This window comes from Engystomops pustulosus, chromosome 8, assembly GCF_040894005.1.
Source record: "Engystomops pustulosus chromosome 8, aEngPut4.maternal, whole genome shotgun sequence".
NCBI lineage: Eukaryota > Metazoa > Chordata > Amphibia > Anura > Leptodactylidae > Engystomops > Engystomops pustulosus.
In genome coordinates, this window is record NC_092418.1 from 1,819,301 (window position 1) to 1,845,086 (window position 25,786).

General features: G+C 52.3%; 1 protein-coding gene across 1 annotated transcript in view; it reads right to left on the reverse strand.

Moving 5' to 3' along the window:
* Nucleotides 1-2,728: 2,728 nt before the first annotated feature.
* LOC140076240 (uncharacterized) overlaps nt 2,729-25,786 on the reverse strand; it is a 36,051-nt gene continuing 12,993 nt past the window's right edge. The window contains exons 4-10 of the mRNA XM_072122761.1: nt 21,405-21,488; nt 20,805-20,876; nt 20,402-20,537; nt 16,941-17,049; nt 16,736-16,857; nt 14,225-14,299; nt 2,729-2,943 (exon numbers count right to left, since the gene is read on the reverse strand). Of these exons, the coding sequence (XP_071978862.1) occupies nt 2,864-2,943; nt 14,225-14,299; nt 16,736-16,857; nt 16,941-17,049; nt 20,402-20,537; nt 20,805-20,876; nt 21,405-21,488 (678 nt within the window). The 3' untranslated portion in view covers nt 2,729-2,863. The remainder of the gene's footprint in view (nt 2,944-14,224; nt 14,300-16,735; nt 16,858-16,940; nt 17,050-20,401; nt 20,538-20,804; nt 20,877-21,404; nt 21,489-25,786) is intronic.

Genomic DNA, 25,786 nt, shown 5'->3' on the forward strand with positions numbered 1-25,786 from the left:
TAAGTGCATTGTCCGTGTATAATGCGCTGTGCGGGGAGTCTCTAAGATCCTGCGCCCGATATCCTGCATGTGTCGCTTCCCCGCTCAGGTCCCGGAGTTCACCTTCTTCTTCCTGGTGCATGTAAGTGCATTGTCCGTGTATAATGTGCTGTGCGGGGAGTCACTAAGATCCTGCGCCTGATATCCGGCATGTGTCGCTTCCCCGCTCAGGTCCCCGGAGTTCACCTTCTTCTTCCTGGTGCATGTAAGTGCATTGTCCGTGTATAATGCGCTGTGCGGGGAGTCACTAAGATCCTGCGCCCGATATCCTGCATGTGTCACTTCCCCGCTCAGGTCCACAGAGTTCACCTTCTTCTTCCTGGTGCATGTAAGTGCATTGTCCGTGTATAATGCGCTGTGCGGGGAGTCACTAAGATCCTGCGCCCGATATCCTGCATGTGTCACTTCCCCGCTCAGGTCCCTGGAGTTCACCTTCTTCTTCCTGGTGCATGTAAGTGCATTGTCCGTGTATAATGCACTGTGCGGGGAGTCACTAAGATCCTGCGCCCGATATCCTGCATGTGTCGCTTCCCCGCTCAGGTCCCCGGAGTTCACCTTCTTCTTCCTGGTGCATGTAAGTGCATTGTCCGTGTATAATGCACTGTGCGGGGAGTCACTAAGATCCTGCGCCCGATATCCTGCATGTGTCGCTTCCCCGCTCAGGTCCCCGGAGTTCACCTTCTTCTTCCTGGTGCATGTAAGTGCATTGTCCGTGTATAATGCGCTGTGCGGGGAGTCACTAAGATCGTGCGTCTGATATCCTGCATGTGTCGCTTCCCCGCTCAGGTCCCTGGAGTTCACCTTCTTCTTCCCGGTGCATGTAAGTGCATTGTCCGTGTATAATGCGCTGTGCGGGGAGTCACTAAGATCCTGCACCCGATATCCTGCATGTGTCACTTCCCCGCTCAAGTCCCCGGAGTTCACCTTCTTCTTCCTGGTGCATGTAAGTGCATTGTCCGTGTATAATGTGCTGTGCGGGGAGTCACTAAGATCCTGCACCCGATATCCTGCATGTGTCACTTCCCCGCTCAAGTCCCCGGAGTTCACCTTCTTCCTCCCGGTGCATGTAAGTGCATTGTCCGTGTATAATGCGCTGTGCGGGGAGTCACTAAGATCCTGCACCCGATATCCTGCATGTGTCGCTTCCCCGCTCAGGTCCCCGGAGTTCACCTTCTTCTTCCTGGTGCATGTAAGTGCATTGTCCGTGTATAATGCGCTGTGCGGGGAGTCACTAAGATCCTGCACCCGATATCCTGCATGTGTCGCTTCCCCGCTCAGGTCCCTGGAGTTCACCTTCTTCTTCCTGGTGCATATAAGTGCATTGTCCGTGTATAATGCGCTGTGCGGGGAGTCACTAAGATCCTGCACCCGATATCCTGCATGTTTCGCTTCCCCGCTCAGGTCCCTGGAGTTCACCTTCTTCTTCCTGGTGCATATAAGTGCATTGTCCGTGTATAATGCGCTGTGCGGGGAGTCACTAAGATCCTGCACCCGATATCCTGCATGTGTCGCTTCCCTGCTCAGGTCCCTGGAGTTCACCTTCTTCTTCCTGTTGCATGTAAGTGCATTGTCCGTGTATAATGCGCTGTGCGGTGAGTCACTAAGATCCTGCGCTCGATATCCTGCATGTGTCGCTTCCCCGCTCAGGTCCCTGGAGTTCACCTTCTTCTTCCTGGTGCATGTAAGTGCATTGTCCATGTATAATGCGCTGTGCGGGGAGTCACTAAGATCATGCACCCGATATCCTGCATGTGCCGCTTCCCCGCTCAGGTCCCCGGAGTTCACCTTCTTCTTCCTGGTGCATGTAAGTGCATTGTCCGTGTATAATGCGCTGTGCGGGGAGTCACTAAGATCCTGCACCCGATATCCTGCATGTGTCACTTCCCCGCTCAGGTCCCTGGAGTTCACCTTCTTCCTGGTGCATGTAAGTGCATTGTCTGTGTATAATGCGCTGTGCAGGGAGTCACTAAGATCCTGCCCCCGATATCCTGCATGTGTCGCTTCCCCGCTCAGGTCCCTGGAGTTCACCTTCTTCTTCCTGGTGCATGTAAGTGCATTGTCCGTGTATAATGCGCTGTGCGGGAAGTCACTAAGATAATGCGCCCAATATCTTGCATGTGCCGCTTCCCCACTCAGGTCCCAGGAGTTCACCTTCTTCTTCCTGGTGCATGTAAGTGCATTGTCCATGTATAATGCGTTGTGCAGGGAGTCACTAAGATCGTGCGCCCGATATCCTGCATGTGTCGCTTCCCTGCTCAGGTCCCTGGAGTTCACCTTCTTCTTCCTGTTGCATGTAAGTGCATTGTCCGTGTATAATGCGCTGTGCGGGGAGTCACTAAGATCCTGCGCCTTATATCCTGCATGTGTCACTTCCCCGCTCAGGTCCCTGGAGTTCACCTTCTTCTTCCTGGTGCATGTAAGTGCATTGTCCGTGTATAATGCGCTGTGCGGGGAGTCACTAAGATCAGGTGTTAACATTGTAAATGCAATGTTAACAGAGTTTTAGTAAACCGTAAATGCTGTGTTTAGCTTACTTTGATCGTCTGCTACTGATTGGACAGTATCCGAGAGGATTAGCATTACACACGCCCCCTCCTCTGCCCCGTCTCCTCCTCTCTGACAGTACACAGAATTATTATGGTCAGATACTGGGACTGATATCTCGCAGATTCAAAGTGCCCCTCAATCTGTGTAGCCTCCCCTAAGGAATGGTAATGTGCACATGTGTGAGGTGTGAAGGATCAGTGACATCAGTGGCTGTGGGATCACAGGGGCTATGATGGTGGAGTCTGGAGGAGGGTCACACACCACAAGGATCAGGAGGTCACCACCCGAAGAGGAGCAGGGACACCATCAGCAGGGAGGAGGCCGTCCTTCTGCAGCCAGAGTTCAACTCCGATGGCCCTAAAGGACAAAAAACATGAAAGTGTACATCCGCTGGAAATTCAGACACAATATTCATACATTAATTCTGTGTCAGTTCTGCAGCAGAGGATCCGCAGCAGATGTCAGCAGCCCCGGCGAGCAGACCCCCACCTCGTGTCTTGTACAGAGGGAGGGGCTAGGGGAGGGGCTCAGGGATGTTCTTCTCCTGCAGGTGGGGTCTTTGCTAAGTTCTCTTGTGGCCCCTTAAAGGAAATTTATAATAATCCATCCTGCTAACCCAACTGACACTTAGATCCATAGATCCAGGAACCACGACTGTGGTATCTTCTTATATTTGTTATCCACAACTTTTTTCTTCTATTATCAACTTTTATATTTATGCTAATGAACCAGAAGGGGGTGTCACCAGTAGCTTCACAGGCTATTACACTGTAATGGAGCACTTTTCCCCTCCTACCGTGTGAGATTAAAACAAGCAGATGGAGGGGGAAGTGCTGAGGGTGGGGGAGACAGTGTAACAGCCTGTAAAGCTGCAGCACAGAGAAGCTCTGATAAATCTATTAGCATAATTATAAAAATTGATTTCAGAAGGAAGGTGGTGCCTGTATCTAGGAGAAAGGGCCCCTGGATGGATTTGCTTTAAGAGCCGTCTTTACCCCCCTCCCCCCGTATCCAACGTGCTGAGCTTTCCTGCCATATACTCATAGATGATGGTCTATTCCTTTCTTTTCTGTTACACAATGGTTATCGTTTTTTGTTTATCTTTTTTTCTATCTTTTGTGACTCTCTGAGGTGCAGCTGCTCCTGATTGGCTGTCCCCCTGGAGCGTTCTAGAAGCAGCGCTGCCTTGTTTCCAGGGTCCTCAGATTTGTCTCAGTTCCTGGTTTGTTGCAGAGCCTCCTGCCGGCTGTTAGATCCTTTGCTCCCGGAGATTACCATCGATTCTGAAGTACCAGATCCAGTCACTTCTTACGGGAGAAGCGGTCCTATTCCTAGCACCGGACAGTCAGATCGGTCTGGATCAGTCTATACCGCTGCTGTCTGACAGGACCTGCACCTTGTTATACAGAAAGGAATTGTAAGATTTCCCATATCTCCCTTATCCATCGCCTGGATTTCCCCTTTACCATCAAACGTGGCCGCGCCATAGAAAATGGAAGTCCCCAGGGGAAGCCTCATGACCACGTGGACCTTCTCTTGCTTTACACTGTCAGCCCTGATGTGCGTGGAAGAGGCCCCGGACCAGGAGAGAGCTACCGTGACATCCTGGGAGTCACATCACCCCCCACCGGGCCCAGGCAGGGCAGGTACAAGTAGCACCGCATGGACTAAAGCCCTCAGAGAAAACTCCAGCCCACCAACTACTCCTGACCGGAAAGTCCCACCTCTGCCTAGCAACAGGGGCGGCTCCCAGAGATCGCTGTAGCTGTCCGGCAGAACAGGAATTAATCCGCCATCTTGGACTCTCAGCAACCAATCCGCCAACCAGATGGGATAAGAGGCCTGTCTAGGGGCGCCGCTCATCGTTGCTTGCTACTCCAGTTGGTCCTCAATGTCCTGGATCGGTTCCATCTCTACGGCTGCACCTGAGTGAGTATCGCTGTGGAGTCAGCTAGTTGTATGTGCGTGGCTCACCTCTCCATAGTAGGGCGCCAATACTGTCTCGTTCCAATAACTGGGCATTGCCCGTAACAAGCAGATCCCTGGTGCCTGGCAAAGTCACCTGACAAGGAGATCCCAGATGACTGACTAGGTGTAAAGAACATCTCCAAGCTGTAAGTCCACGCTATGGACAGACCTGCTTGATCCAGCACACCATCCAACGCGACCAACCGAACTGCTTCATCTAGCGCACCATAACGAGTGGCTTTTACCCTCCCATTAAGGAACCATCCCGGCCTACCCCTCCTGCTACATACCGGAGAATAAAGAGGCTGCTGCAGGACATGAAGAATGTCACCCATGATAGTCATAGTCCATGGGCAGCACGGCTTGTCTCAGTCAACCCTACAATTTCATCATCACACACAACACTGCTTATCCTCTACCCCGGAATGAAGCATCTCTGGAAGCCCCAGACCCCAGTCATCGTGGTCACCAAGATGTTTAACACCTTAAAGAGAACCCGTCAGGCAAAATAACCCCCCTAAACTAAATTTATTTTCATAAACTGACATTAGAAAGCATTGCCCCTATCCCTTCATTGTCCCCTACATGCCTGTAAACCTAAGCAATGAGGTCCTAAAGCTGTATGCAAATGACCTGAGAGATGTCCAATGAGTCATTAGCATATTCAAGCTGTCCAGCTTATTCATGATTGGGAGGCACAGCCACACCCCCAGTGCATGACTGACAGCCTGTATATTGGTGTAAAGACTCCTCCATGTGCTTCCTGGTGCTGGCGCCCCTGCAGCCTGTGAGTGTTTGAGATACTCCTATACACATGACTGACAGCCTGTATAATGATGTGAGGTATAATGGTGTAATGGCACCTCCATGTGCTTCCTGGTGCTGCCGCCCCCTGCAGCCGGTGTGTATGAGATACTCCTATACACATGACTGACAGCCTGTATAATGGTGTAAGGTCTCCTCCATGTGCTTCCTGGTGCTGGTGCCCCCTGCAGCCTGTGTGTATGAGATACTCCTATACACATGACTGACAGCCTGTATAATGATGTGACACTCCTGGTGCTGGTGCCCTCTGCATCCTGTGTGTATGAGATACTCCTGTACACATGACTGACAGACTGTATAATGATGTGAGGTATAATGGTGTAATGCCTCCTACATGTGCTTCCTGGTGCTGGCGCCCCCTGCAGCCTGTGTGTATGAGATACTCCTATACACATGACTGACAGCCTGTATAATGGTGTAATGGCTCATCCATGTGCTTCCTGGTGCTGGCTCCCCCTGCAGCCTGTGTGTATGAGATACTCCTATACACATGACTGACAGCCTGTATAATGATGTGAGGTATAATGGTGTAATGCCTCCTACATGTGCTTCCTGGTGCTGGTGCCCCCTGCAGCCTGTGTGTATGAGATGCTCCTATACACATGACTGACAGACTGTATAATGATGTGAGGTATAATGGTGTAATGCCTCCTACATGTGCTTCCTGGTGCTGGTGCCCCCTGCAGCCTGTGTGTATGAGATACTCCTATACACATGACTGACAGCCTGTATAATGATGTGAGGCTGTATAATGATGTGCTTCCTGGTGCTGGCGCCCCCTGCAGTCTGTGTGTATGAGATACTCCTATACACATGACTGACAGACTGTATAATGATGTGAGGTATAATGGTGTAATGCCTCCTACATGTGCTTCCTGGTGCTGGTGCCCCCTGCCGCCTGTGTGTATGAGATGCTCCTATACACATGACTGACAGACTGTATAATGATGTGAGGTATAATGGTGTAATGGCTTCTCCTGGTGCTTCCTGGTGCTGGCGCCCCCTGCAGCCTGTGTGTATGAGATACCCCTATACACATGACTGACAGCCTGTATAATGGTGTGAGGTATAATGGTGTAATGGTTCATCCATGTGCTTCCTGGTGCTGGCGCCCCCTGCAGCCTGTGTGTGCGTATAGTAGAGATACAATAGCTCCAGGCAGCGATGTTATAGCAGAACATGTCAGGTACTTGTGTAGCTGATGTCTGTGTCTCTGTATATTAGGAGGATGCAGTATGTCAGCAGATAAAGCACAGACACCAGCAATGCTTTACTATACATTACACACAGACATGAGCAAGGGGAGGGGAGGAAAGGGGAGTGAACAGGGGTGACATCACTGCCTCTGACCATGTGACAAGCCTCATTTACATAATTTAGAAATTATGATTTTACAATGATTAATGTATAAAATAACTAGATAAAGGCTGGGATGGATCCATGTGAGCTGCTCCAACAGGTAGAGGTGACAGGACAAGTGACACAGACCTGATGACAGGTGTCCTTTAAAGGAAAACACAAAAACAAGCTCCACATGCTCACCTATGCTCCTCCTCATCCGGATCCCGGTGCTGTTCTTCTATAATCTTCACACGATGGGAGCGCCTGGAAAAAAGATGATGATAATTATTTCTGCCTCTCGCACCTCCCTCTTCCATGAGGTGTGAATAATTAGCAGACCGGGGCCTCGGACATCATCTTTTTTCCAGGGGATCCCGGCATGTCAAGGCTATAGAAGATTGGCTGGAATCGGGAGTAGGAGGAGGGTAGGCGAGTAGGTGTAGTTTTCATTTATTGGCTGCTGTATTGGCTTTTATGGAAGTCGTTTTTATGACTGAACTTTAAAAAGAAAGAAAACATAAAACCACAAACGTTGGGCCACATTTATAACGCAACCTGCGCCAGATTGTACCCACTGTGCCTTATGCTCATGTGTTTACAGCTGAGAAGAATGTGCTCAGCTCTCCTCAAGAAATCCTGGATACCCTTTAATGTTTGGATACCAAATGGTTAACCGGTTTTGTTTATCTTAAATGTATCCACCTCCTGCAGTTCTTTCCTGATTGGCTGGAAAGTTGCAGAAGCAGATGAGGATTCTGTCCTGTTTCCAGGGTCCTTGGTTTTTGCCTTTGTTGCTTGGTGAATCTCATCCTCCTCCAGGATCTTCAGGATTCTCACCCTCCTCCAGGATCTCCAGGATTCTCACCCTCCTCCAGGATTCTCTCCCTCCTCCATTCTCCTGATCTCCAGGATTCACACCCTCCTCCAGGATCTCCAGGATTCTCATCCTCCTCCATTCTCCTGATCTCCAGGATTCTCATCCTCCATTCTCCTGATCTCCAGGATTCTCATCATCCTCCAGGATTCTCACCCTCCTCCAGGATTCTCACCCTCCTCCAGGATCTCCAGGATTCTCATCCTCCTCCAGGATTCTCATCCTCCTCCATTCTCCTGATCTCCAGAATTCTCATCCTCCACCAGGATTCTCTCCCTCCTCCAGGATCTCGAGGATTCTCACCCTCCTCCAGGATCTCCAGGATTCTCACCCTCCTCCATTCTCCTGATCTCCAGGATTCACACCCTCCTCCAGGATCTCCAGGATTCTCACCCTCCTCCAGGTTCTCCAGGATTCTCATCCTCCTCCATTCTCCTGATCTCCGGGATTCTCATCCTCCTCCATTCTCCTGATCTCCAGGATTCTCATCCTCCTCCAGGATCTCCAGGATTCTCATCCTCCTCCAGGATCTCCAGGATTCTCATCCTCCTCCAGGATCTCCAGGATTCTCATCCTCCTCCAGGATCTCCAGGATTCTCATCCTCCTACAGGATCTCAAGGATTCTCATCCTCCTCCAGGATCTCCAGGATTCTCATCCTCCTCCAGGATCTCCAGGATTCTCATCCTCCATTCTCCTGATCTCCAGGATTCACACCCTCCTCCAGGATCTCCAGGATTCTCATCCTCCTCCATTCTCCTGATCTCCAGGATTCTCATCCTCCATTCTCCTGATCTCCAGGATTCTCATCATCCTCCAGGATTCTCACCCTCCTCCAGGATTCTCACCCTCCTCCAGGATCTCCAGGATTCTCATCCTCCTCCAGGATTCTCATCCTCCTCCATTCTCCTGATCTCCAGAATTCTCATCCTCCACCAGGATTCTCTCCCTCCTCCAGGATCTCGAGGATTCTCACCCTCCTCCAGGATCTCCAGGATTCTCACCCTCCTCCATTCTCCTGATCTCCAGGATTCACACCCTCCTCCAGGATCTCCAGGATTCTCACCCTCCTCCAGGTTCTCCAGGATTCTCATCCTCCTCCATTCTCCTGATCTCCGGGATTCTCATCCTCCTCCATTCTCCTGATCTCCAGGATTCTCATCCTCCTCCAGGATCTCCAGGATTCTCATCCTCCTCCAGGATCTCCAGGATTCTCATCCTCCTCCAGGATCTCCAGGATTCTCATCCTCCTCCAGGATCTCCAGGATTCTCATCCTCCTCCAGGATCTCCAGGATTCTCATCCTCCTCCAGGATCTCCAGGATTCTCATCCTCCTCCAGGATCTCCAGGATTCTCATCCTCCATTCTCCTGATCTCCAGGATTCTCACCCTCCTCCAGGATCTCCAGAATTCTCATCCTCCTCCAGGATTCTCTCCCTCCTCCAGGATTCTCATCCTCCTCCATTCTCCTGATCTCCAAGATTCTCATCCTCCATTCTCCTGGTCTCCAGGATTCTCATCATCCTCCAGGATTCTCACCCTCCTCCATTCTCCTGATCTCCAGGATTCTCACCCTCCTCAATTGTCCTGAGCTCCAGGATTCTCATTTTCCATTCTCCTGATCTCCAGGATTCTCACCCTCCTCCAGGATTCTCATCCTCCTCCATTCTCCTGATCTTCAGGATTCGCACCCTCCTCCATTCTCCTGAGTTCCAGGATTCTCACCCTCCTCAATTGTCCTGAGCTCCAGGATTCTCACCCTCCTCCATTCTCCTGAGCTCCAGGATTCTCACCTTCCAGGATTCTCATCCTCCTCCATTCTCCTGAGCTCCAGGATTCTAATCCTCCTCCATTCTCCTGATCTCCAGGATTCTCATCCTCCTCCAGGATTCTCTCCCTCCTCCAGGATCTCCAGGATTCTCACCCTCCTCCAGGATCTCCAGGATTCTCATCCTCCTCCAGGATCTCCAGGATTTTCACCCGCCTCCAGGATCTCCAGGATTCTCACCCACCTCCAGGATCTCCAGGATTCTCACCCGCCTCCAGGATTCTCACCCTCCTCCAGGATCTCCAGGATTCTCATCCTCCTCCATTCTCCTGAGTTCCAGGATTCTCACCCTCCTCAATTGTTCTGAGCTCCAGGATTCTCACCCTCCTCCATTCTCCTGAGCTCCAGGATTCTCACCCTCCTCCAGGATCTCCAGGATTCTCACCCTCCTCCAGGATCTCCAGGATTTTCACCCGCCTCCAGGATCTCCAGGATTCTCACCCGCCTCCAGGATCTCCAGGATTCTCACCCGCCTCCAGGATTCTCACCCTCCTCCAGGATCTCCAGGATTCTCATCCTCCTCCATTCTCCTGAGTTCCAGGATTCTCACCCTCCTCAATTGTTCTGAGCTCCAGGATTCTCACCCTCCTCCATTCTCCTGAGCTCCAGGATTCTCACCCTCCTCCAGGATCTCCAGGATTCTCACCCTCCTCCAGGATCTCCAGGATTCTCACCCTCCTCCAGGATCTCCAGGATTCTCACCCTCCTCCAGGATCTCCAGGATTCTCACCCTCCTCCAGGATCTCCAGGATTCTCATCCTCCTCCAGTCTCCTGATCTCCAGGATTCACACCCTCCTCCAGGATCTCCAGGATTCTCATCCTCCTCCAGGATTCTCACCCTCCTCCATTCTCCTGAGCTCCAAGATTCTCATCCTCCTCCATTCTCCTGATCTCCAGGATTTTCATCCTCAATTCTCCTGATCTCCAGGATTCTCATCATCCTCCAGGATTCTCACCCTCCTCCAGGATTCTCACCCTCCTCCAGGATCTCCAGGATTCTCATCCTCCTCCAGGATTCTCATCCTCCTCCATTCTCCTGATCTCCAGAATTCTCATCCTCCACCAGGATTCTCTCCCTCCTCCAGGATCTCGAGGATTCTCACCCTCCTCCAGGATCTCCAGGATTCTCACCCTCCTCCATTCTCCTGATCTCCAGGATTCACACCCTCCTCCAGGATCTCCAGGATTCTCACCCTCCTCCAGGTTCTCCAGGATTCTCATCCTCCTCCATTCTCCTGATCTCCGGGATTCTCATCCTCCTCCATTCTCCTGATCTCCAGGATTCTCATCCTCCTCCAGGATCTCCAGGATTCTCATCCTCCTCCAGGATCTCCAGGATTCTCATCCTCCTCCAGGATCTCCAGGATTCTCATCCTCCTCCAGAATCTCCAGGATTCTCATCCTCCTCCAGGATCTCCAGGATTCTCATCCTCCTCCAGGATCTCCAGGATTCTCATCCTCCATTCTCCTTATCTCCAGGATTCTCACCCTCCTCCAGGATCTCCAGGATTCTCATCCTCCTCCAGGATTCTCTCCCTCCTCCAGGATTCTCATCCTCCTCCATTCTCCTGATCTCCAAGATTCTCATCCTCCATTCTCCTGATCTCCAGGATTCTCATCATCCTCCAGGATTCTCACCCTCCTCCATTCTCCTGATCTCCAGGATTCTCACCCTCCTCAATTGTCCTGAGCTCCAGGATTCTCATTTTCCATTCTCCTGATCTCCAGGATTCTCACCCTCCTCCAGGATTCTCATCCTCCTCCATTCTCCTGATCTCCAGGATTCGCACCCTCCTCCATTCTCCTGAGTTCCAGGATTCTCACCCTCCTCAATTGTCCTGAGCTCCAGGATTCTCACCCTCCTCCATTCTCCTGAGCTCCAGGATTCTCACCCTCCAGGATTCTCATCCTCCTCCATTCTCCTGAGCTCCAGGATTCTCATCCTCCTCCATTCTCCTGATCTCCAGGATTCTCATCCTCCTCCAGGATTCTCTCCCTCCTCCAGGATCTCCAGGATTCTCACCCTCCTCCAGGATCTCCAGGATTCTCACCCTCCTCCAGGATCTCCAGGATTCTCACCCGCCTCCAGGATCTCCAGGATTCTCACCCGCCTCCAGGATCTCCAGGATTCTCACCCGCCTCCAGGATTCTCACCCTCCTCCAGGATCTCCAGGATTCTCATCCTCCTCCATTCTCCTGAGTTCCAGGATTCTCACCCTCCTCAATTGTTCTGAGCTCCAGGATTCTCACCCTCCTCCATTCTCCTGAGCTCCAGGATTCTCTCCCTCCTCCAGGATCTCCAGGATTCTCACCCTCCTCCAGGATCTCCAGGATTCTCACCCTCCTCCAGGATCTCCAGGATTCTCACCCTCCTCCAGGATCTCCAGGATTCTCACCCTCCTCCAGGATCTCCAGGATTCTCATCCTCCTCCAGTCTCCTGATCTCCAGGATTCACACCCTCCTCCAGGATCTCCAGGATTCTCATCCTCCTCCAGGATTCTCACCCTCCTCCATTCTCCTGAGCTCCAAGATTCTCATCCTCCTCCATTCTCCTGGTCTCCAGGATTCTCACCCTCCTCCAGGATTCTCACCCTCCTCAATTGTCCTGAGCTCCAGGATTCTCACTCTCCTCCATTCTCCTGAGCTCCAGGATTCTCACCCTCCTCCAGGATCTCCAGGATTCTCACCCTCCTCCAGGATCTCCAGGATTCTCACCCTCCTCCATTCTCCTTGTCTCCAGGATTCTCACCCTCCTCCAGGATTCTCACCCTCCTCCAGGATCTCCAGGATTCTCATCCTCCTCCAGGATTCTCACCCTCCTTCAGGATCTCCAGGATTCTCATCCTCCTCCAGGATTCTCATCCTCCTCCAGTCTCCTGATCTCCAGGATTCACACCCTCCTCCAGGATCTCCAGGATTCTCATCCTCCTCCAGGATTCTCACCCTCCTCCATTCTCCTGATCTCCAGGATTCACACCCTCCTCCAGGATCTCCAGGATTCTCACCCTCCTCCAGGATCTCCAGGATTCTCACCCTCCTCCATTCTCCTTGTCTCCAGGATTCTCACCCTCCTCCAGGATCTCCAGGATTCTCACCCTCCTCCAGGATTCTCATCCTCCTCCAGTCTCCTGATCTCCAGGATTCACACTCTCCTCCATTCTCCTAAGCTCCAGGATTCTCACCCTCCTCCAGGATCTCCAGGATTCTCACCCTCCTCCAGGATCTCCAGGATTCTCACCCTCCTCCATTCTCCTTGTCTCCAGGATTTTCACCCTCCTCCAGGATTCTTACCCTCCTCCAGGATCTCCAGGATTCTCATCCTCCTCCAGGATTCTCACCCTCCTTCAGGATCTCCAGGATTCTCATCCTCCTCCAGGATTCTCATCCTCCTCCAGTCTCCTGATCTCCAGGATTCACACCCTCCTCCAGGATCTCCAGGATTCTCATCCTCCTCCAGGATTCTCACCCTCCTCCATTCTCCTGATCTCCAGGATTCACACCCTCCTCCAGGATCTCCAGGATTCTCACCCTCCTCCAGGATCTCCAGGATTCTCACCCTCCTCCATTCTCCTTGTCTCCAGGATTCTCACCCTCCTCCAGGATCTCCAGGATTCTCACCCTCCTCCAGGATTCTCATCCTCCTCCAGTCTCCTGATCTCCAGGATTCACACCCTCCTCCAGGATCTCCAGGATTCTCATCCTCCTCCAGGATTCTCACCCTCCTCCATTCTCCTGAGCTCCAAGATTCTCACCCTCCTCCATTCTCCTTGTCTCCAGGATTCTCACCCTCCTCAGTTGTCCTGAGCTCCAGGATTCTCACCCTCCTCCAGGATCTCCAGGATTCTCACCCTCCTCCATTCTCCTGAGCTCCAGGATTCTCACCCTCCTCCAGGATCTCCAGGATTCTCACCCTCCTCCAGGATCTCCAGGATTCTCACCCTCCTCCATTCTCCTTGTCTCCAGGATTCTCACCCTCCTCCAGGATTCTCACCCTCCTCCATTCTCCTGAGCTCCAGGATTCTCACCCTCCTCCATTCTCCTGAGCTCCAGGATTCTCACCCTCCTCCATTCTCCTGAGCTCCAGGATTCTCACCCTCCTCCATTCTCCTGAGCTCCAGGATTCTCACCCTCCTCCATTCTCCTGAGCTCCAGGATTCTCACCCTCCTCCATTCTCCTTGTCTCCAGGATTCTCACCCTCCTCCAGGATTCTCACCCTCCTCCAGGATTCTCACCCTCCTCCATTCTCCTGAGCTCCAGGATTCTCACCCTCCTCCATTCTCCTGAGCTCCAGGATTCTCACCCTCCTCCATTCTCCTGAGCTCCAGGATTCTCACCCTCCTCCATTCTCCTGAGCTCCAGGATTCTCATCCTCCTCCATTCTCCTGATCTCCAGGATTCTCACCCTCCTCCAGGATCTCCAGGATTCTCACCCTCCTCCAGGATCTCCAGGATTCTCACCCTCCTCCAGGATCTCCAGGATTCTCACCCTCCTCCATTCTCCTGAGCTCCAGGATTCTCACCCTTCTCCAGGATCTCCAGGATCCTCACCCTCCTCCAGGATCTCCAGGATTCTCACCCTCCTCCTTCATTGTTCATTTCCTTTTTGCCCTCCACCTTTTCCTCTTTTTTCTGGTTCATGACTTTCCTCCTTTTTCTCATCCTCTTCTCCTTACCTTTATCTCCCCCATCCTTCTCCTTCTTACCCTTCATCCTCTCATCTTCCTCCTTCCCACCCAAATTTTTATCCCCATCTCCCCAACATCATGATCATGTTAGGCACAGCAGCTGTGGCTTCATTACCTGGAGGAGTGAGGCAGGGGACCCCTAATGACCCCCCGGTCTGCAGCAAGGACAGGGCTCCAGTATCGTTGTAACCTGGAGGAACACAGAATTTATTCACAACATTATATTGGTGGGGGCTCAGAGCTGATAGAGAGGGCGATATACATAATAATGGTGGGGGCCCCGGAGCTGATAGAGAGGGCAATATACATAATAATGGTGGGGGCCCGGAGCTGATAGAGAGGGCGATATACATAATAATGGTGGGGGCCCCGGAGCTGATAGAGAGGGCAAAATACATAATAATGGTGGGGGCCTCGGAGCTGATAGAGAGGGCGATATACATAATAATGGTGAGGGCCCCGGAGCTGATAGAGAGGGTGATATACATAATGGTGGGGGCCCCGGAGCTGATAGAGAGGACAATATACATAATAATGGTGGGGGCTCAGAGCTGATAGAAAGCGCGATATACATAATAATGATGGCGGCCCCGGAGCTGATGCCGTTCCTTGGCTTGTACTCAGGGTGGTTTTGGTCTCCATGCGTTACTGAAAGGTGATCTTCAGCGAGACACAGAATCATGAGTTTTCCACAAGCAACTTCAGGAACCAGCCCACAAATAAAAGAGAAGAATCAGGCACCCATAGGACTGGTCATAATGTCGTCACGAGCAGCCGGGTGTAAATCCTAGCATATATGCCTGAAGGACCTACAGCACAGCGGTGCGAGAAGGACCTAGAGCACAGAGACTATAGAGAAGCCAGAAGGACCTGCATCCCAGAGACTATAGAGAAGACAGAAGGACCTACAGCACAGAGACTATAGAGAAGCCAGAAGGACCTACAGCACAGAGACTATAGAGAATACAGAAGGACCTACAGCACAGAGAATATAGAGAAGACAGAAGGACCTACAGCACAGAGACTATAGAGAAGCCAGAAGGACCTACGGCACAGAGACTATAGAGAAGCCAGAAGGACCTACGGCACAGAGACTATAGAGAAGACAGAAGGACCTAGAACACAGAGACTATAGAGAAGACAGAAGGATCTACAGCACAGAGACTATAGAGAAACCAGAAGGACCTACATCCCAGAGACTATAGAGAAGCCAGAAGGACCTACAGCACAGAGACTATAGAGAAGCCAGAAGGATCTACAGCACAGAGACTATAGAGAAGCCAGAAGGACCTACAGCACAGAGACTATAGAGAAGACAGAAGGACCTACAGCACAGATACTAGAGAGAAGCCAGAAGGACCTACAGTACAGAGACTATAGAGACGACAGAAGGACCTACAGCACAGAGACTATAGAGACGACAGAAGGACCTAGAACACAGACTATAGAGAAGCCAGAAGGACCTACAGCACAGAGACTATAGAGACGACAGAAGGACCTAGAACACAGACTATAGAGAAGCCAGAAGGACCTACAGCACAGAGACTATAGAGAAGCCAGAAGGACCTACAGCACAGAGACTATAGAGAAGACAGAAGGACCTGCATCCCAGAGACTATAGAGAAACCAGAAGGACCTACAGCACAGAGACTATAGAGAAGCCAGAAGGACCTACAGCACAGAGACTATAGAGAAGCCAGAAGGACCTACAGCACAGAGACTATAGAGAAGACAGAAGGACCTACAGCACAGAGACTATAGAGAAGAGAGAAGGACCTACAGCACAGAGACTATAGAAAAATCTGAATGGCTACAGATATTCAGGCCAGCAGAACCTAGAGAGAAGGACGACAATTCTCAGATCTAGAGAAAAGGTCGACGGGGCGCAGATCTAGAGAAAAGGTCGGCGACGGGGCCCGGACCTAGAGACAAGGGCGACGGGGCCCGGACCTAGAGAGAAGGGCGACGGGGCCCGGACCTAGAGACAAGGGCGACGGGGCCCGGACCTAGAGAGAAGGGCGACGGGGCCCGGACCTAGAGAGAAGGGCGACGGGGCCCGGACCTAGAGAGAAGGGCGACGGGGCCCGGACCTAGAGAGAAGGGCGACGGGGCCCGGACCTAAAGAGAAGGGCGACGGGACCCGGACCTAGAGAGAAGGGCGACGGGGCCCGGACCTAAAGAGAAGGACGACGGGGCCCGGACCTAGAGAGAAGGGCGACGGGGCCCGGACCTAAAGAGAAGGGCGACGGGACCTGGACCTAGAGAGAAGGGCGACGGGGCCCGGACCTAAAGAGAAGGGCGACAGGACCTGGAACCTAGGGTCCTGGTCTGCCCGTCACCGTCTCCCCATCAGCTATCCAGGAATTGTCAGCTGTGAGTCTCAGCTGCGGTGACGAGCCCCGGATTACCTTTATGTGCCGATGACTTGAATGTCAGAAGACGGCACCGCCCTGGATGCACGGCCAGACCCGCTGACTAATCCACATTGTAAGGCTCTGACTGGTGTCACCATCCCAGACCAGCCAGAAACACAGCACAGAGTATTTCAGGAATGTGCTCTCCCAGCAGCAGAGAGTATTTAAGCAGAGATTCTAGGTAGTCAGTGTCTGTGCCACGCTCACATTACCTATGATGAAGAAGGCCACGTGCTGACACTGGGCTGTCTGGTCATCAGGGTCATTAGGTAACAAGGTCACTCTCCAGGAGGAGATGTTCAGGACAAGTGACAGCGCCTCTCGCAGGGCGGACCTGAAAAAAAGTCAGACAGGGGTCTTAGGTTGTCCAGGCTCAGGAGGTGGTCATGGATTTAACCAAAATCACTGTGACAGTACCTGTTAAATGATGTCCTCTGGAAATACAGTGAAGTGATGGGGACATCGGGAAGGATGAGAGATGACAGCTCTTCAGTGTCTGATCTGACCGTCAGTCTCTGGCCGATAACTGGTGACAGAGAAAGAATCATCATCACATCTGAGGAGATAAATACCACTGAACCTCAACTGCTAAACAAAGAGATGGAGAAGTTGAGCCCTGCTGCTCCTCTCAGGTAAGATAAGGCACAATCCAAAAACTTCATGGACTGCTGCCTCAATGTCTGGACATCTAATGAAGGGTCATCATGGATCAGGGCCATTCTTCTCCCTCAAGGTCTGGTCCTCTAGTGGAGGGGCATCGGGGCTCAGGGCCATTCTTCTACCTCAAGGTCTGGACATCTAGTGGAGGGGCATCGGTGCTCAGGGCCATTCTTCTACCTCAAGGTCTGGTCCTCTAGTGGAGGGGCATCGGGGCTCAGGGCCATTCTTCTACCTCAAGGTCTGGACATCTAGTGGAGGGGCATCGGGGCTCAGGGCCATTCTTCTACCTCAAGGTCTGGACATCTAGTGAAGGGGCATCGGGACTCACGACCATTCTTCTCCCTCAAGGTCTGGTCATCTAGTGAAGGGGCATCGGGACTCAGGACCATTCTTCTCCCTCAAGGTCTGGTCATCTAGTGAAGGGGCATCGGGACTCAGGACCATTCTTCTCCCTCAAGGTCTGGTCATCTAGTGAAGGGGCATCGGGACTCAGGACCATTCTTCTCCCTCAAGGTCTGGTCATCTAGTGAAGGGGCATCAGGACTCAGGACCATTCTTCTCCCTCAAGGTCTGGTCATCTAGTGAAGGGGCATCAGGACTCAGGACCATTCTTCTCCCTCAAGGTCTGGTCATCTAGTGAAGGGGCATCGGGGCTCAGGACCATTCTTCTCTCTCAAGGTCTGGAGATCTAGTGAAGGGGAATCAAGGCTCAGGGCCATTCTTCTCCCTCAAGGTCTGGTCCTCTAGTGGAGGGGCATCATGGCTCAGGGCCATTCTTCTCCCTCAAGGTCTGGACATCTAGTGGAGGGGCATCGGGGCTCAGGGCCATTCTTCTCCCTCAAGGTCTGGTCCTCTAGTGGAGGGGCATCGGGGCTCAGGGCTATTCTTCTACCTCAAGGTCTGGACATCTAGTGGAGGGGCATCGGGGCTCAGGGCCATTCTTCTACCTCAAGGTCTGGTCCTCTAGTGGAGGGGCATCGGGGCTCAGGGCTATTCTTCTACCTCAAGGTCTGGACATCTAGTGGAGGGGCATCGGGGCTCAGGGCCATTCTTCTACCTCAAGGTCTGGTCCTCTAGTGGAGGGGCATCGGGGCTCAGGGCCATTCTTCTACCTCAAGGTCTGGTCCTCTAGTGGAGGGGCATCGGGGCTCAGGGCCATTCTTCTACCTCAAGGACTGGTCCTCTAGTGGAGGGGCATCGGGGCTCAGGGCCATTCTTCTACCTCAAGGTCTGGACATCTAGTGAAGGGGCATCGGGGCTCAGGACCATTCTTCTCCCTCAAGCTATGGTCATCTAGTGAAGGGGCATCGGGGCTCAGGACCATTCTTCTCCCTCAAGCTATGGTCATCTAGTGAAGGGGCATCGGGGCTCAGGACTATTCTTCTCCCTCAAGCTATGGTCATCTAGTGAAGGGGCATCGGGGCTCAGGACCATTCTTCTCCCTCAAGGTCTGGAGATCTACTGAAGGGACATCAAGGCTCAGGGCCATTCTTCTCCCTCAACGTCTGGTCCTCTAGTGGAGGGGCATCATGGCTCACGGCCATTCTTCTCTCTCAATGTCTGGACATCTAATGAAGGGGCATCATGGCTCAGGGCCATTCTTCTCCCTCAAGGTCTGGTCCTCTTGTGGAGGGGCATCATGGCTCACGGCCATTCTTCTCCCTCAATGTCTGGACATCTAGTGGAGGGGCATCGGGGCTCAGGGCCATTCTTCTCCCTCAAGGTCTGGTCCTCTAGTGGAGGGGCATTGGGGCTCAGGGCCATTCTTCTACCTCAAGGTCTGGACATCTGGTGGAGGGGCATCGGGCTCAGGGCCATTCTTCTACCTCAAGGTCTGGACATCTGGTGGAGGGGCAGCATAGAAGCAATGCAGCTGCGCCACATTCCGTTCGTCTGTGACACAATCCCAGTGCAGACACATGTTAAATACCAGTCACAGCCGTGCAAAACCCGAAAACAGCGCAAAGTCCGATGAAAGTGCGATCTGTGACCCTTATTAAATGAGCCCCATGGTGTTTCTGGGATGCTTTGCTGTCTTAGGGATTGAACATTTAGCTGTCTATCCAGTGACTGTCTGTAAGGAGATGAGACTATCCAGTGACTGTCTGTAAGGAGATGAGACTATCCAGTGACTGTCTGTAAGGAGATGAGACTATCCAGTGACTGTCTGTAAGGAGATGAGACTATCCAGTGACTGTCTGTAAGGAGATGAGACTATCCAGTGACTATAAGGAGATGAGACTATCCAGTGACTATAAGGAGATGAGACTATCCAGTGACTAAGGAGATGAGACTATCCAGTGACTATAAGGAGATGAGACTATCCAGTGACTATAAGGAGATGAGACTATCCAGTGACTAAGGAGATGAGACTATCCAGTGACTATAAGGAGATGAGACCATCCAGTGATTGTCTGTAAGGAGATGAGACTACCCAGTGACTATAAGGAGATGAGACCATCCAGTGACTATAAAGAGATGAGACCATCCAGTGAATATAAGGAGATGAGACCATCCAGTGACTATAAGGAGATGAGACCATCCAGTGACTATAAGGAGATGAGACTATCCAGTGACTGTCTGTAAGGAGATGAGACTATCCAGTGACTGTCTGTAAGGAGATGAGACTGTCCAGAGACTGTCTGTAAGGAGATGAGACTGTCCAGTGACTGTCTGTAAGGAGATGAGACTGTCCAGTGACTGTCTGTAAGGAGATGAGACTGTCCAGTGACTGTCTGTAAGGAGATGAGACTGTCCAGTGACTGTCTGTAAGGAGATGAGACTGTCCAGTGACTGTCTGTAAGGAGATGAGACTGTCCAGTGACTGTCTGTAAGGAGATGAGACTGTCCAGTGACTGTCTGTAAGGAGATGAGACTGTCCAGTGACTGTCTGTAAGGAGATGAGACTGTCCAGTGACTGTCTGTAAGGAGATGAGACTATACAGTGACTGTCTGTAAGGAGATGAGACTGTCCAGTGACTGTCTGTAAGGAGATGAGACTGTCCAGTGACTGTCTGTAAGGAGATGAGACTATACAGTGACTGTCTGTAAGGAAATGAGACTATACAGTGACTGTCTGTAAGGAGATCAGACTATCCTTATAGAAATATGTTTACTCCATTATGTATTTTGGACTTGTGGAGGTCCTTTGGTTCTGGTTCCTGTATTTTTGTCAGACCTATGAGCATCATTTGAAGGTCCCTACATTATACAGATACCTGTGAAGTCTCCAGCCAGAGGCATGCTGGGATCTGTCACCAGGACCTTGTCTCCTGGAGCCACAGGTCCATGCTTCCCCTTCAGGTCCCCGACTCTACAGAGCAGCAGGGACCCCCTCGTGCACTGGATTTCAGCCTAGAGAAGAGAATACAAGGTATGGCTAATGGTGGCCACTAGTGGTCCATATGTGAAGCCCAGGACTCCACGTGGAGTCAGGACTGGGGCAGATTTCATAAAAACACATTCCCGAGCCCCTGAGGGGTAACTTAGGTAATAATAGGGTCACACGGCCACCGGACAGGGGTCTTGGGGAGTAGTGGGACATTTCTTGTAGGAGCAGGCAGCCATATTGTTTATAATAAGTATTTCATACCTGGACCTCAGCTCTGCAGAGCATCTCACCTGACTGGGGATATCATACGGATTGTAGGGTTCTCCTGCTCGCTCCCGTGTATGTATGAACCAATCGATAGTCTGAAAACAATGTGGACAGTTATATGGGACCTCCATGTCCCTGGTTATACAGTCATATGGGACCTCCATGTCCCTGGTCATACAGTCATATGGGACCTCCATGTCCCTGGTCCTACAGTTATACGGGGCCTCCATGTCCCTGGTCCTACAGTTATATGGGGCCTCCATGTCCCTGGTCCTACAGTTATATGGGGCCTCCATGTCCCTGGTCCTACAGTCATATGGGGCCTCCATGTCCCTGGTCCTACAGTCATATGGGGCCTCCATGTCCCTGGTCCTACAGTCATATGGGGCCTCCATGTCCCTGGTCGTACAGTCATACGGGACCTCCATGTCCCTGGCCATACAGTCATACGGGACCTCCATGTCCCTGGTCATACAGTTATACGGAACCTCCATGTCCCTGGTCATACAGTTATACGGAACCTCCATGTCCCTGGTCATACAGTTATATGGGGCAGTTCCAATCATACAGTTATGTTCTTGGTAATCCTGTTATATGGGATCATAGATTGCCACAGACGTTACCTTTCCTGGGGTTAATAAAGATGATCGCAGATCCACCAAGATAGACGTATCCCCAGATCCCCCATCTGCATAGACGATCTGACTCTATGACAACACAATACAGACATTAGACAATGTGAAGGACACACAGAGACCGCGGAGTGATCTATAAATAGTTGTATGGCCTCCTCCATTCCCATGACCAGAGGTGTACTGATCGCGGTCACAGGGGATGCGGCTGGGCCCAGGTGGGGGATAGGCCCGTTGATGGAGGTCTCCTGCCAGCTGACACGCCTGCTTCCAGTCCCCTGTGAGCTGCTTCCTCTCTAAGGTACAGAGACTCGAGGAGAGGTACAGAGACTAGAGGAGAGGCACAGAGACTAGAGGAGAGGCACAGAGACTAGAGGAGAGGCACAGAGACTAGAGGAGGGGCACAGAGACTAGAGGAGGGGCACAGAGACTAGAGGAGAGGCACAGAGACTAGAGGAGAGGCACAGAGACTAGAGGAGAGGCACAGAGACTAGAGGAGGGGCACAGAGACTAGAGGATGGGCACAGAGACTAGAGGATGGGCACAGAGACTAGAGGATGGGCACAGAGACTAGAGGATGGGCACAGAGACTAGAGGATAGGCACAGAGACTAGAGGATAGGCACAGAGACTAGAGGATGGGCACAGAGACTAGAGGATGGGCACAGAGACTCGAGGAGGGCCACAGAGACTAGAGGAGGGCCACAGAGACTAGAGGAGAGGCACAAAGACTATAGGAGAGGCACAGAGAATATAGAGGGGTCACAGAGACTAGAGGAGAGGTACACAGACTAGAGGAGGGGTCACAGAGACTAGAGAAGGTGCACAGAGACTAGAGGAGGAGCACAGAGAATAGAGGAGGGGAACAGAGAGTAGAGGAGGAGTACAGAGACTATAGGAGAGGAACAGATAATAGAGAAGAGGAACAGAGAATAGAGGAGGGTCACAGAGACTAGAGGAGAGGTACAGAGACTAGAGGAGGGCCACAGAGACTAGAGGAGGGCCACAGAGACTAGAGGAGGGCCACAGAGACTAGAGGACAGGCACAGAGACTAGAAGACAGGCACAGAGACTAGAGGACAGGCACAGAGACTAGAGGACAGGCACAGAGACTAGAGGACAGGCAAAGAGACTAGAGGACAGGCACAGAGACTAGAGGACAGGCACAGAGACTAGAGGACAGGCACAGAGACTAGAGGAGGGCGACAGAGACTAGAGGAGGGCCACAGAGACTAGAGGAGGGCCACAGAGACTAGAAGAGGGCCACAGAGACTAGAGGAGGGCCACAGAGACTAGAGGAGGGCCACAGAGACTAGAGGAGAGGCAAAAAGAATATAGGAGAGGCACAGAGAATAGAGAAGGGCCACAGAGACTAGAGGAGGGGTACAGAGACTAGAGGAGGGGTACAGAGACTAGAGGAGGGGCACAGAGACTAGAGGGGGGGGACAGAGACTAGAGGAGGAGCACAGAGAATAGAGGACAGGCACAGAGAATAGAGGAGGGGAAAAGAAAATAGAGGAGGGTCATAGAGACGATATGATAGGTACAGAGACTAGAGGAGGGGTACAGAGACTGTAGGAGAGGAACATAGAATAGAGGAGGGGCACAGAGCCTAGAGGAGTGGCACAGAGACTAGAGGAGCCGCACAAAGACTAGAGGAGGGCCACAGACTAGAGGAGGGCCACAGACTAGAGGAGGGGCACAGAGAATAGAGGAGGGGCATAGAAAATGGAGGAGGGGCACAGAGACTAGTGGAGGGGCACAGAGACTAGAGGAGGGGCACAGAGACTAGAGGAGGGGCACAAAGACTATAGGAGAGGCACAGAGACTAGAGGAGGGGTACAGAGACTAGAGGAGGGGCACAGAGACTAGAGGAGGGGTACAGAGACTAGAGGAGGGGCACAGAGACTAGAGGAGGGGCACAGAGACTAGAGGAGGGGCACAGAGAATAGAGGAGGGGCACAGAGAATAGAGGAGGGGCACAGAGAATAGAGGAGGGGCACAGAGAATAGATGAGGGGCACAGAGAATAGAGGAGGAGCACAGAGAATAGAGCAGGGGCACAGAGACGAAAGGAGTGGCACAGAGAATAGAGGAGGGGCACAGAGACGAAAGGAGTGGCACAGAGACTAGAGGAGGGCCACAGAGAATAGAGGAGGGCCACAGAGACTAGAGGAGGGGCAAAGAGACTAGAGGAGGGGCAAAGAGACTAGAGGAGGGGCAAAGAGAATAGAGGAGGGTCACAGAGACTAGAGGAGAGGCACAGAGACTAGAGGAGAGGCACAGAGAATAGAGGAGGGTCACAGAGAATAGAGGAAAAGCAAAGAGACTAGAAGAGGGGTACAGAGACTAGAGGAGGGGTACAGAGACTAGAGGAGGTGCACAGAGTATAGAGGAGAGGCACAGAGAATAGAGGAGGGGTACGGAGACTAGAGGAGAGGTACAGAGAATAGAGGAGGAGCACAGAGAATAGTGGAGGGGCACAGAGAATAGAGGAGGGTCACAGAGACTAAAGGGGGAATAGAGACTAGTGGAGGGGCACAGAGAATAGAGGAGGGTCATAGAGATTAGAGGAGGAGCACAGAAACTATAGGAGGGGTACAGAGAATAGAAGAGGGGCACAGAGAATAGAGAAGGAGCACAGTGAATAGAGGAGGGGCACATAGAATAGAGGAAAAGCACAGAGACTAGAGGAGGGGCACAGAGACTAGAGGAGGGGCATAGAGACTAGAGGAGGGGCAAAGAGACTAGAGGAGGGGCACAGAGACTAGAGGAGGGGCACAGAGACTAGAAGAGGGGCACAGAGACTAGAAGAGGGGCACAGAGACTAAAAGAGGGGCACAGAGACTAGAAGATGGGCACAGAGACTAGAAGAGGGGCACAGAGACTAGAAGAGGGGCACAGAGACTCGAGGAGGGGCACAGAGAATAGGGGAAAGGCACAGAGAATAGGGGAGAGGCACAGAGAATAGAGGAGAGGCACAGAGAATAGAAGAGAGCAGAGAGACTAGAAGAGGGCCACAGAGACTAGAGGACGGGCAGAGAGACTATAGGAGAGGCACCGAGAATAGAGGAGGGTCACAGAGACTATAGGAGAGGTACAGAGACTAGAGGAGGGGTACAGAGACTAGAGGAGAGGCACATAGAGTAGAGGAGGGGCACAGAGACTCAAGGAGGGGCACAGAGACTCAAGGAGGGGCACAGAGACTCAAGGAGGGGCACAGAGACTCAAAGAGGGGCACAGAGACTCAAGGAGGGGCACAGAGACTCAAGGAGGGGCACAGAGACTCGAAGAGGGGCACAGAGACTCGAAGAGGGGCACAGAGACTCGAGGAGGGGCACAGAGACTCGAGGAGGGGCACAGAGACTCGAGGAGGGGCACAGAGACTCGAGGAGGGGCACAGAGACTCAAGGAGGGGCACAGAGACTCGAGGAGGGGCACAGAGTCTCGAGGAGGGGCACAGAGACTCGAGGAGGGCACAGAGACTCGCGGAGGGGCACAGAGACTCGAGGAGGGGCACAAAGACTCGAGGAGGGGCACAGAGACTCGAGGAGGGGCACAGAGGATAGTGGAGGGGCACAGAGAATAGAGGGGGAGCACAGAGAATAGAGGAGGGGCACAGAGACTAGAGGAGGGGCTTAGAGACTAGAGGAGGGGCACAGAGACTAGAAGAGGGGCACAGAGACTAGAGGAGAGGCACAGAGACTAGAGGACGGGCACAGAGACTAGAGGACGGGCACAGAGACTAGAGGACGGGCACAGAGACTAGAGGAGGGGCACAGAGACTAGAGGAGGGGCACAGAGACTAGAGGAGGGGCACAGAGACTAGAGGAGGGGCACAGAGACTAGAGGAGGGGCACAGAGACTAGAGGGGAGGTACAGAGACTAGAGGAGAGGTACAGAGACTAGAGGAGGGGCACAGAGACTAGAGGAGGGGCACAGAGACTAGAGGAGGGGCATAGAAAATAGAGGAGGGGCACAGAGACTAGAGGAGGGGCACAGAGACTAGAGGAGGGGCACAGAGACTAGAGGAGGGGCACAGAGACTAAAGGAGGGGCACAGAGACTGGAGGAGGGGCACAGAGAATAGAGGAGGGGCACAGAGAATAGAGGAGGGGCACAGAGACTAGAGTAGAGGCACAGAGATCAGTGGAGGGTCACAGAGACTAGAGGAGGAGCACAGAGAATAGAGGTGGGGGACAGAGAATAGTGGAGGGGCACAGAGAATAGAGAAGTAGCACAGTGAATAGAGGAGGGGCACAGAGAATACAGGAGGAGCACAGAGAATACAGGAGGAGCACAGAGAATAATGGAGGGGCACAGAGAATAGAGGGGGAGCACAGAGAATAGAGGGGGAGCACAAAGAATAGAGGAGG